The 11555-nt window shown below is 39.0% G+C and overlaps 1 protein-coding gene across 3 annotated transcripts in view; it reads right to left on the minus strand.

The window, feature by feature from the left end:
• LOC308087376 (uncharacterized protein) overlaps positions 1-8585 on the minus strand; it is a 32118-nt gene extending 23533 nt beyond the window's left edge. Inside the window, exons 1-5 of one of the 3 annotated variants that reach the window (XM_080431170.1) lie at positions 8322-8585; positions 3570-3716; positions 1018-1743; positions 524-619; positions 168-264 (exon numbers count right to left, since the gene is read on the minus strand). In XM_080431170.1, the coding sequence (XP_080287296.1) occupies positions 179-264; positions 524-619; positions 1018-1743; positions 3570-3716; positions 8322-8577 (1311 nt within the window). In that variant the 5' untranslated portion in view covers positions 8578-8585 and the 3' untranslated portion in view covers positions 168-178. Of the gene's footprint in view, positions 1-167; positions 295-523; positions 620-1017; positions 1744-3569; positions 3717-8321 lie in introns of all 3 variants that reach the window. The other 2 variants (XM_080431169.1, XM_080431168.1) reach the window with 2 other exon arrangements.
• Between the last annotated feature and the right edge of the window lie 2970 nt (positions 8586-11555).

Below are 11555 nucleotides of genomic sequence, written 5' to 3' on the forward strand. Positions count from 1 at the left end.
ATAACAATGAAGCAATCTTGAATCTTGGATGTTGAATCTCTTGAATCTAACTTTTTGTCTAAGTGACATAGAACTGTACAAAGACATTAGACTTCATAGCCATGGTATGTAGTAATTATACCACACCTATCAAGCAATTTTATAAGTGATTTTTAGATGTACAGTACCTGAAGTCTTTCTATTTACTTTTGGAGCCTTTGGGCTGGCCTGCCCTCTTCTTCTTGGACTTGTTGTCACCCTTCACTCCCAGCAATGAAGGATCCTCTTCAGTAGTGGTATGTTTATGATTGATTACTATAAACACCACCATAAAATTATTATCCATTAGTAATGGACAGATAGATTGATGCTAAAAAGAATGATACTGAAACAAATCAATGATTGACATCTTAACTCTTAAAGTAAGGCCTGATAATCTCTATTACCATTCTAATCTTTCTTCCATCTTTAGATAGTAAAGCAGATATACTTATATTCAGAAATACATAAAGAAGAAGAAGAAGACTTATTTTGTCTCCCTTACTATCACTGGGGACCTCCTGCAGTTCAGAGGTGGTAGTTCGGCTCTTCTTTTTAACAGGGTCTCCATCAGAGGAGGACTGTCGCTGCTTCTTGTCATCTGCAGGAACACACACAAATTATTCTATTTGTAATATTATAATATATAATAACACTTCTACAACATCTATAACAATAGTTATAATAATGTTATTAACATGGAAATACACATGATTTGGATATTATAGTATATGACATGGCTCTATTGGAATGCAGTTTAGTTTTTCCATTTCCTGAAAGTAACGGTTTTGGACATACAAGGTTTCTGCCCGACAGCGACAATAAGTTTGTTCAGTATTCATATATAATGTATCAGCTCAGATTCCGTATGTGAAAAAAGCTTTTTAGTTCAACTAACAGATTTCTCTCCTGTATGAATCAACATGTTTCTTAAAGGGTGCATTTTGACCAATGCAATATATTTGCTATAAACTACAAGTAGCGTTGTTGTTGTTTTACCTGTATGAGTCCCCATGTGCCTCTTCAGATGTTGATTTAGACTGAATCTTTGTTCACAAACTGTACAAGTGAAGGGCTTTTCCCCTGTATGAGTTCTCATGTGTTTCTTTAGATCTCCCATGTGAGCAAAGCCTTTGGCACAAACTTCACAAGGAAAGGGCTTTTCCCCTGTATGAGTCACCATGTGTCGTTTTAGAGAACTCATTCGACCAAAGCCTTTGCCACACTCTGTACAATTGAAGCTTTTCTTCCCTGTGTGAATCCTCATGGGTAGAGTTTGTTCTGATGATTGCAGGTCCTGGGACACCTTGTTGCTCAAAGACGACCTCTCTCCTTCCATATTTCTTGTCTTGTGTGATTTCAGTGTGTTTAAAGCTGACTGGTCTTCCCTGGTCTCCTTCCACCCAGCACTGTCTTCAGTGTCAGATTCAGAACAGTGTGAAGAGAGAAGCTGGCCATCACTAGTTGATTGTGATGTTCTACAGTCCTCTACATCAGCTTGTGTTTTCATGTGTTCAATTGAGGTGCTGGCTAGAGGCTCTGTCTCTATGTTTACATCATCATCTTCATGTTTCACTGCTTGTAATATCGTTGAACCAGCAGCCTCCTCTGGTCTTTGAAGTAGCTCTTGCGGTTCCTCTTTAATCTGCAGAGCCTTTGGTCTAGGATTCATCTCCTGCTGCTCAACGGAAACCTCCTCTTTACACACAGGGAGGTGCAGGATGTCTAGACAAAAGATAAAATCTGAGTAAACCATTGAATGGAAATACTGTGTTTCCTTTTGTTGCATTGGCAGAGTTCTCCGACAGCTTGTCATTACACACCGTTGTTAATATTATAGCACAATTGTACAATTAATTAATCATATACACATCAAGGTGAATGCAGATTCTGAAACTCATGTTTCAGCTGTGATATTTTGAGAGCTAATTTAATTTGAAAGCCTGAATGCTGTTGTAGTATTCTCTAACAACTCTGCCACTGGCTTCCCTTTCTCGCTCATGATCAGTCCAATTTCAGACATATAATTGAAAAACATAAATTAATACAATTAAATCTCCTCTGCTCAACCATTGGACTTTAGTGTCATAAGAGCATGGTTAATAAAATTAACCATTTTGATAGAGGCGTGAGAACACATTGTTCCCTGTGTCTAATGATGTAATTGGAGCCCTAGTGGTCTTCAGTACAGGGTGTTAGGTACTCATACACAGTGGATGGTTATCTGCCATCTATTGTCTTCTAAATACACACAACAAGCTGCCAGTGAGGGGGAGAGAGAGCGGCCAGAGAGCAGCATCAGAGTAGATAATAGATTATCATTAATTATTTTGCCCCCAAAACATACATTGAACCCCTTTGGTGGCTGTGCTGATTAACAATTGATTTAAAGTTAAATATTGCTATTTATTTATCATTATAAGTATATCAACGAATCAACACAAAAACATTCTAATTGATTTATTTTATAGTTGACTAAATGTATTAATCTGATTAAGCACTAAAGCCTTACTTCATACTTTGTCGTATAATGGTGTCGTGCAAAAATAACAAACTACTAATCTACAAGCTCACAACATGATGTGAGCTTGTAAATCTGCTCTTTTGGTTATTTTTTAGTAAGAAAATAGGGATGCCAGGTTCTCAGTTGTTAACTGTTGCAGCCCTGTTGGGCTTAATGATCCATTTATGCTCCTGTATTTTAAAAAATAAAGAAAAATAAGGACATTTCGAAATATCTTCCCAAAATCAATGATTCTTTACAATAATGAATTAAATTGATTAGTTTTATAACTGTTGCACCCCTACAGTTATGTTAATTTTATTGGGAGCACAGCTGATTGGTTTAGAAGATTGACACAGCAGTGACACTGGTACAGCTGGCCCTAAACAGCAGGTCTTTGCCCTGCAGCCTACAGCCTGCTGTGGTAAAATCCTCACATGTCCAATTAAAATGTCAATCAATTAGGATAAAAGCGTTGTAAAATGCATGATGAAGACATTTTGGCAGTTTCTGGTTTAATGTGGAGGTGGAAAGCTCTCTCAAGGAAACAGGTTGTTTGCTTTTTCCAGTGGAGATTATTGATAGAACTAAAATACCACTTTTATTTTCAAAATAAATCATTTTAAAGAGAGAAATGCACTTCACCTCCTCTATAAGTAACCAACCCCATTTCCTGCTAACTAGAATGGCTTCCCTATTTAAAGTAAACCAACCCTGTATAAAAAACACTTTAACCAAATGAACCTTAGCGTCCCTATTCTGGACATCTCGTAATAGAAAAACATTCGGTGGGAATACAGATCTACAAGCGATTTTGTGTAGAGGGAAAAACATATTCAAGAAATGAAAGACCCCTGGGGGACCCCGGTCAATGTATATAGGGTTTTAAGTGTTTAAAACAATGCTGTATTGAGTATGTTACAAACACCTAGAAACTTGAACTTGACCTTGTTTCTGAACACACACCCATCTGACTTAACAGCATCTAGGGGCTTTTAGGCTTAGTTTTGCTAGATTACAATCGATAAAGTGATATTAACTTTTTTACCTAAGAGAGTGCCACAGCTTGTCTTCCTGTGTAGTAATGTCAATGTTGACACATCAGCCCCCTCTTCCTGTTCCTCCTTAATCTGTGGAGGTTGTGGTTCATCCTGGACCAGACTGGGGCTCCTCTTCTCATGTTCAGGGGAAACCTCTTTACATACAGGCAGAAGGAGGAGAGAAGAGGTAGCATCAGATTCAGCAGAACAACTCAAAAGGTTTTTCTCATTTGGATGATATTTATTCGTCTATGAATTGATTTGATTGGTCACAATCATCAGTATTTTTTAATTGTGTACTTTTTCAGTTGAAAATATTGAAAGTACTGAAATGACCTACAGATTAAAACAGTGGTGACCAGGATTTCTAATACATAGAATCTAATCTGGCAAATTTGTTTTGGGAGAGTTGGCAATTTTAGCCTACATTATGGGAGGACATTTGTTGGATCCAGAGCGACTGCAAGATCAGAGAAAATGAACACTAACCCTCGTCAAAGTCCAAGGTCACGTTAGTAGAGTGCAAAGAAAACAATTTACTACAAAGAAACCAGGTAAACATCAACCTAGCATTTGTCTAAACAACATGCTATTTACATTACATTTTTACCATTTGTGGTCAAAACAAATATCAACACACACCAAACCGTCTTCCAAAGGGGATGCAAATTAACTATCTACTCAACAGATTACTTAATAAAAGTAGTAAAAGTATCTAGTTACTTTGCAACTACCTAACGTGGTTGGTCAAATGTGGCTGAAGACTCTTCCATTTGAAGCCTATTGCTAAAATCTTTTTCAGATTATTATTTGGCCCATGGGGGTGCCTTTCTGGAGCCTCTATAGACAAGTCAATGGCCTCATCTAAAGATAGATGCATTCTATAAAGTTTCGAAAATGGTTTGATGTTATGACATTGAGTGATTGAATAAGATGAATGCATGAAATATACAAATGGATGGAGGAATTATTCTCTATTTGATGTGATGGACAAACTGCAAATCAAAACTCATCTGTTAGCTTAGCTATAAGTATCTTAGCTATGAGTGTGTATAGTCCAACAGTGGTAAACATGTTTGCGATTAACGATTCAATTGTTTTTGGCATTGAACATTGGAATTTATGACAAAAATATATATTAGTGTTTGGCCTTTTTGGCTTTGTAATCAAAAAATGCACAGGTCAGACAAATAATTTAAGTTTACAAAGAAATTACTGACATGTTTCATGATTGTAAACTTTATTTTTGTTTTGTTTTATGGCAGAAATAGATGATCTACAAGCTTGAACACTCTACAAGGTTGTACACTCTACAAGCTTGTAGATCTGCTATTTCTGCTTTTTTATATTAGAAAATGTATGAAACATTTTCAACATGGAAACGATTATGGCGATTGTGCAAAGTAATTGCGATTATCCCACCCATTCCGAGGTCACCTTTACTTTTTGGATTCGATGTGCGGAAAAAGGTAATAATCAGTACTGTTCGCCGGTGTCACACTCTGCCGGCAATGGAAGATTTTATTGGACTTTATTATCAGATTTTTTTGAACCTCGCAAATATTCTGCATTCGTCACTTGTATTTGTAGTGTGGTCACAAACAAAAAACGAACTCTGTAATTACGAGTTATTTACACATTTGTCGCTCGCTTTTTACAAGTGTAGCACAAATTTCACATTTGCGCAATGTCCAATTCCTCCCTCTCCAACTTTGTAATCTACATCTTGCAAATGAATTTTATGGCTTGTAAATCGCAAATGAATTCACAAATGTTTTCCGTGGTTCACCTGTGTTTTGTAGATCCTGCAAATGAATTTGTGCATATCCACAAACATAAATAACTTCTCTGTAAGCACGGCATCTTATTTACACGGTTGCGATTCCTATTTCTACACTTGCGACTCTTCTTTGGAGCTTGTGGCCACGTGACATTATTTACACGGTTGCGGTTCCTATTTCTACACTTGTGACTCTTCTTTGGAGGTTGTAGCCACGTGACATGTGTGACGTGTTTTTGTCCAGTGTGAGGCTAGTGTCATGTGTAAAACCTCAATGTCGCTTGCAAAAACAGTATGTCGCGTGTGTGTAACCCCCCCCCTCCGGGTGCATTTATGAGATTATAATCTCTCAAGAACAGATTCTGCTCTGCGTTTGAATCTGTCGAGGGGGTTCGTCATATCGCGTACGCACTGTCCTACAAGTGGGCGTGCCTTCAGATCAGGAAGCAGGCCGCGCTTTACCCAATCAAATGTAGTGGGCGGGATTACGTGTCCACCGATCCTTCCCTACTAGAAACAAACCGAAACTCATTTAACAATAGCGTCCTCGGAGCAGACAAAACCACCGAAAGATATTCACATTTTAACTTGCTCTTTCATCATAGAAACAAGTGGGCATATAACCAAAACGATCCATGTTCTCTGGGAGAAGTGGTGTAAGTTAGCCTGGTTCCAGCCGAATCTGCCTTTGCAAAATCGCATCGCACTTTAGCCCTCGGCAGATTAGGTCTGGCCCCCCTCCATAGAGATTCCATTTCTCTCCCTCCGCAGTGGTGTGGAGCCAACCAGGGCCCAGTATCCAAATGTGGGCGGGCTTATCACCTTATTTGGAGCAATGACGTACAAGGAAGCACTGCTCTGATTAGTTCGTGAACAAGGAAGCACTGCTCTGATTGGTTTAGGTCTAACCAATAGAGTCCGTTTGGATCTTTTTGTAACCGCCCCTTGGAAAAAAATCTATCGTTGATAGGGACCAGACTAATATCCACGCAGTGTGTCGTGTGATATTGTCTGGCCACGCGAGGCTAGGTGTAAGTGTTCCGTGTAGAAATATTGTTAGTGGAAATGAAAACATAGTCGCACCACCGGAAGTGAAAGGCTGAAGGCAGACCAAAACCCCGGTTTCCTTGCGCACGTGTGCTACGTCGATTTCCTCCCAGAGCCAAGTGAGATAGTCAAAAACAGCAGAGGGCGCTGTTTTTCCTTTTCATTTGGCGATGGGTTCCCAGATTGATGAGATTATGACTCAATCCAGCAGGTGGGGCGATTTCCCCAGTTTTAAATACGTTTTTACAATCATTAGGCCTACCGCAGCAGAGATTCTTAAATCTGTTTAATCTGCTTAATTAAATTAATTAAATAAATTAGTTATCATTCTGACCACCACTTAGAGGTTTTTAATCGAAGCAGTGGATGAGCAGTTCAGTTCTTAAATCCCTGGCTTATAGGCCTAAATGCACTATAATTGCCGTCTATAATTATTAAGCTATTAACTTATTAATTCATAAGAATCCTAGTTCTTTAGTTATGTTTAGGTTAAATTCAAATTTTAAATATTTTAAATTTTAAATGGTCAAATGACACCAACTTGCAATGGGGGTTTCCCCCTCAAGTAAAAGATGAACTATTAATACAATTAAGAAAATAATGATTTCTTAATTTTAAATTGTATTAAGGCATTTCATTATACCTGTAAACCTATTTAGTAACTGTAAATCTCATTCTGATTCTAAAAAGTTGTTCTTAATATACTCCAACTCCATACGAATACTATACGGAGCCCCTAAAGTGGCACAGTGCAAATTTTTTTTAATGTCGTGCTAACACCATATATGGCGAGGCCACGTCTTAGCGCTCGAGATCCTTATGTCGTTCGAACGTCTTAATTAAAGTGTTCGCACAAGATCCCATATCTTATCTTAGGAGGACTGTAGCAATTATAAAAAATTATAAAAAATTATAAAAATATATAGATGAGGGGGAGGGGGGTTACACACACACACGACATACTGTTTTTGCAAGCGACGTTGAGGTTTTACACATGACGCTAGCCTATAAGTATCTTAGCGATGAGTATGTAGGCCTACAGCCCAACAGTGGTAAACATGTTAACTTAGCTATAAGTATCTTTGCTATGAGTATGTACAGTCCTAGCCGTAGAATACGACTCTCGTAGATGTATTTTTTATATGTCATTGTAGGCACCTCGAGCAGGTCAGCACTTGAAGACCTGAGGGGCCGGTTTGGAACATATCTCTCTAGGCAGTCATAGAGGTAGGAAGGAGCCAGACCATTTAGAGCTTTATAAACTATTAAAATAATTTTAAAATCAATCCTAAAAACAACCGGGAGCCAGTGTAGTGAAGCTAGAACTGGAGTGATATGTTCTCTCATCCTAGTTTTAGTTAAAATTCTGGCTGCCGCATTTTGAACAAGTTGTAATCTGTCAGTTGTTTTCTTTGGCAGGCCAGAGTAGAGTGCGTTGCAGTAATCAAGCCGAGAGAAAACAAAAGCCTGGATCAACGTTTTAGCATCGTCTAACTATTGCCCATGGCCAACGGGACTTTCAGCTCCTAGCCTGTCCGGGCTCCAAAAATGTACAAATGCAAAAATAAAGGTGCTTACCCCCAAGCCCCAAATGTTAACTAACTGTCAGGAGTTCTAGTGCAATGTAATAATCCATATTCTTCAATAAATAAGTGTTTTAATGCCGTCTGTCTTCCCCGCCCCTCGCTGACTGCCTGTTTACATTTTTTGTATTTCCGGATGCGCTTCGTCACTACCGCCCATTGTGAATTTTCGACAGAATCGACCACAGACGGCATTAAAACACTTCTTTATTGAAGAATATGGATATAGTGTAGTGACTCTCGTAGATTGAAAATGTCATAATCATAAAATACATCTACGAGAGTCGTATTCTACGGCTAGTACAGTCCAACAGTGGTAAACATGTGGTATAAATACAGCATTAACACACCTGCTCTGTGTAGTATGATGTGTGGCTGTAGCATCACGTGCAGCAGTTTGTTTTCTCTCTTCAGCAGAGTTTCTAGAGTCTCCATCTCTCTCTGGAAGAAGTTGCACATGAACTCTGCAGCCGCACTGAGGCGCTCCGACACAACCACTCTGACAAGCTTCACACAAACATCACCATGCTGTTTTTCCAAAACACACAATATCTCCTCTCCCACCGACGACAGCTGTTCATTTATCGACAGCCGTACAGACTCCATTTGACACATTTTACCTCGTCTATCACACATTTTTCACCACGACGTTACTGTATGAACCAGCTATGAACCAGCGTCAGTCTCTCTGCTGTGAACAAGAAGAACAAGTTCAACAAGTTACAACACTCACGTACATCCGGCCGGGTCAACCTGTTTTCCACTGCGGATTTATGCGGAAGTTGAGAGTTGTGCAAGTTCCGTGAAAGACGCGCTCTGATTGGCCAGTAGTCACTTTGAGTGTCAGTTGGGGTAAACACAGTCCCCATAACATCATGTACTATTCTGTGCCTACCTAGCACATAACTCAGACGGGGCTGAGTAGGCTCAAACTCAAAGCGAACTTCGCAACGTTCGGCACGCCAACTCGTGCGCTCGGTGGTGCCTCTCGTGGCTCAAGTTCGCTTGAGACTGCGCCCCTCCGTCGCGGTTTGGTCCAAAACTATACTTTATAGGCGAAAAAAAGTAGTCCGCGGTTGTTTGAAAAAGTATTGTCCCAAGCGGGAGTCGAACCAAAACTGTTAGTGGTAGTGGATTGAGAGTCTGATGATTAGCAAGGTGCGCCACTGTGGCTGTTACTGAATGTGAGTATTCAGGCTGGATTATACTGTGATGTCCTAACTTTTCTAATGTAGAAGAAAGAAGGAGGTGTTGTTGCTATGTTTAAACATGATTCCAACTCCAGAATGTTCCTGGTGTAATGATTGGCGGGGCCTATACCACCATCTGACTCACCTTATTTCTCTAATGTAAGCTTTTCTGAAATCCAGGCCAAAACCCAGGATAACACCTTTGGCTATGTGGTGATATGAACAGGTGTGGAGGGGAAAGAGCTGCTTGAAGGTAATGACATGTATTATAAACCTGTTGATGTAAATGTAAACACCAACGGAAAGAGTATTATTCAAGTTTGCAAAGATAATGACCTGTTGGTTGTGAACAACTTGCATTCCATGTCTTGTTGTTCACTTATTTTTACACATGTATTGAGTTGACTTGCATCATCCAAAACATTTATTTAGCATTATTCTTATCAATGGAAATACCATTTCCATTCCTTTGCCTAGGCCAGCTCTGATGGGTTATATTTGTTGCGCAAGTGTAATGTATTGGTTGAGCTAAAACAACATTGAGACAAAATAATTGGAGCTCATTCCAAAATGTCTTAATGTTAAATGTTAAATGTTAATATGAATTTTCATCAGGTACATATGTTTTACAGAGAGTGTTGGAAAATCTCATGTGTATACTGTCTATAAGAAAATATTTATGTTTATTAAAATAATTTTTAAATCAATCCTAAAAACAACCGGGAGCCAGTGTAGTGAAGCTAGAACTGGAGTGATATGTTCTCTCATCCTAGTTTTAGTTAAAATTCTGGCTGCCGCATTTTGAACAAGTTGTAATCTGTCAGTTGTTTTCTTTGGCAGGCCAGAGTAGAGTGCGTTGCAGTAATCAAGCCGAGAGAAAACAAAAGCGTGGATCAACGTATTAGCATCGTCTAACTCAGGGGTGGGCAACTTTGTAGATGGTGAGGGCCACAAAATTTCCTCAATCACTCTGGGGGGCCGCATTGTTTATCGGCAGGAACCCCCCCCCGTTGACAAAACGGTCCGGGGGCGGTGCGCCGGTTCGGACCAAAATGCCAGGGCTGAATTTTGGTCCCAGCCCGCCCCTGTTTATCAGCACTCTCGCCAGTAGTACCCCATTACTCAAAAAGCCCATAATAGTCACATATGTGATAAATAAAGGATATTAACTATTATTATTTGTTATAACTTTGTTTTTATTTAGCATTTAGTAATGCTTCTATCAACTTACTACAGCTGTACTGCTAAACAAAACTTCACATCTCTGAGTATGCCTTTCAGAGTATTGCTGTAACCTTGGCTTAAAATATACAAAAATGAACACTAGAATTATAGTTAATAAGGCTGAAGCCTTATTAATTTATAATTTATAAATTATAAATTATAAATTATAATTTATAATTTATAATTTATAATTTATAAGTGCTCTCGTTTATTTTAATAGAACTATTAAAATAAACGAGAGCGCGCTCTACTGGTGGACTGTTGTAATTAAAATGGTTCATGGAAAGTTGCATGTTTGGAACAGTTGAAGGCAATAGTTCACCATTTCCGATATGTTTAGATTACTTTGTTTTTCTTTGTGATAAAAAAAAAAAAAATTGATTTTTGATTTTGGCCTGGGGCCGCATTGAGTGACGGTGCGGGCCGCATGCGGCCCGCGGGCCGCCAGTTGCCCATCCCTGGTCTAACTATTGCCCATAGCCAACGGGACTTTCAGCTCCTAGCCTGTCCATTCCTTTGCCTAGGCCAGCTCTGATGGGTTATATTTGTTGCGCACGTGTAATGTATTGGTTGAGCTAAAACAACATTGAGACAAAATTATTGGAGCTCATTCCAAAATGTCTTAATGTTAAATGTTAAATGTTAATATGAATTTTCATCAGGTACATATGTTTTACAGAGAGTGTTGGAAAATCTCATGTGTATACTGTCTATAAGAAAAGATTTATGTTTATTAAAATAATTTTAAAATCAATCCTAAAAACAACCGGGAGCCAGTGTAGTGAAGCTAGAACTGGAGTGATATGTTCTCTCATCCTAGTTTTAGTTAAAATTCTGGCTGCCGCATTTTGAACAAGTTGTAATCTGTCAGTTGTTTTCTTTGGCAGGCCAGAGTAGAGTGCGTTGCAGTAATCAAGCCGAGAGAAAACAAAAGCGTGGATCAACGTTTTAGCATCGTCTAACTATTGCCCATGGCCAACGAGACTTTCAGCTCCTAGCCTGTCCGGGCTCCAAAAATGTACAAATGCAAAAATAAAGGTGCTTACCCCCAAGCCCCAAATGTTAACTAACTGTCAGGAGTTCTAGTGCAATGTAATAATCCATATTCTTCAATAAATAAGTGTTTTAATGCCGTCTGTCTTCCCCGCCCCTCGCTGAACAGAAAAGATT

The sequence above is a fragment of the Gymnoscopelus braueri genome, assembly GCF_963280865.1.
Source record: "Gymnoscopelus braueri genome assembly, chromosome: 6".
NCBI lineage: Eukaryota > Metazoa > Chordata > Actinopteri > Myctophiformes > Myctophidae > Gymnoscopelus > Gymnoscopelus braueri.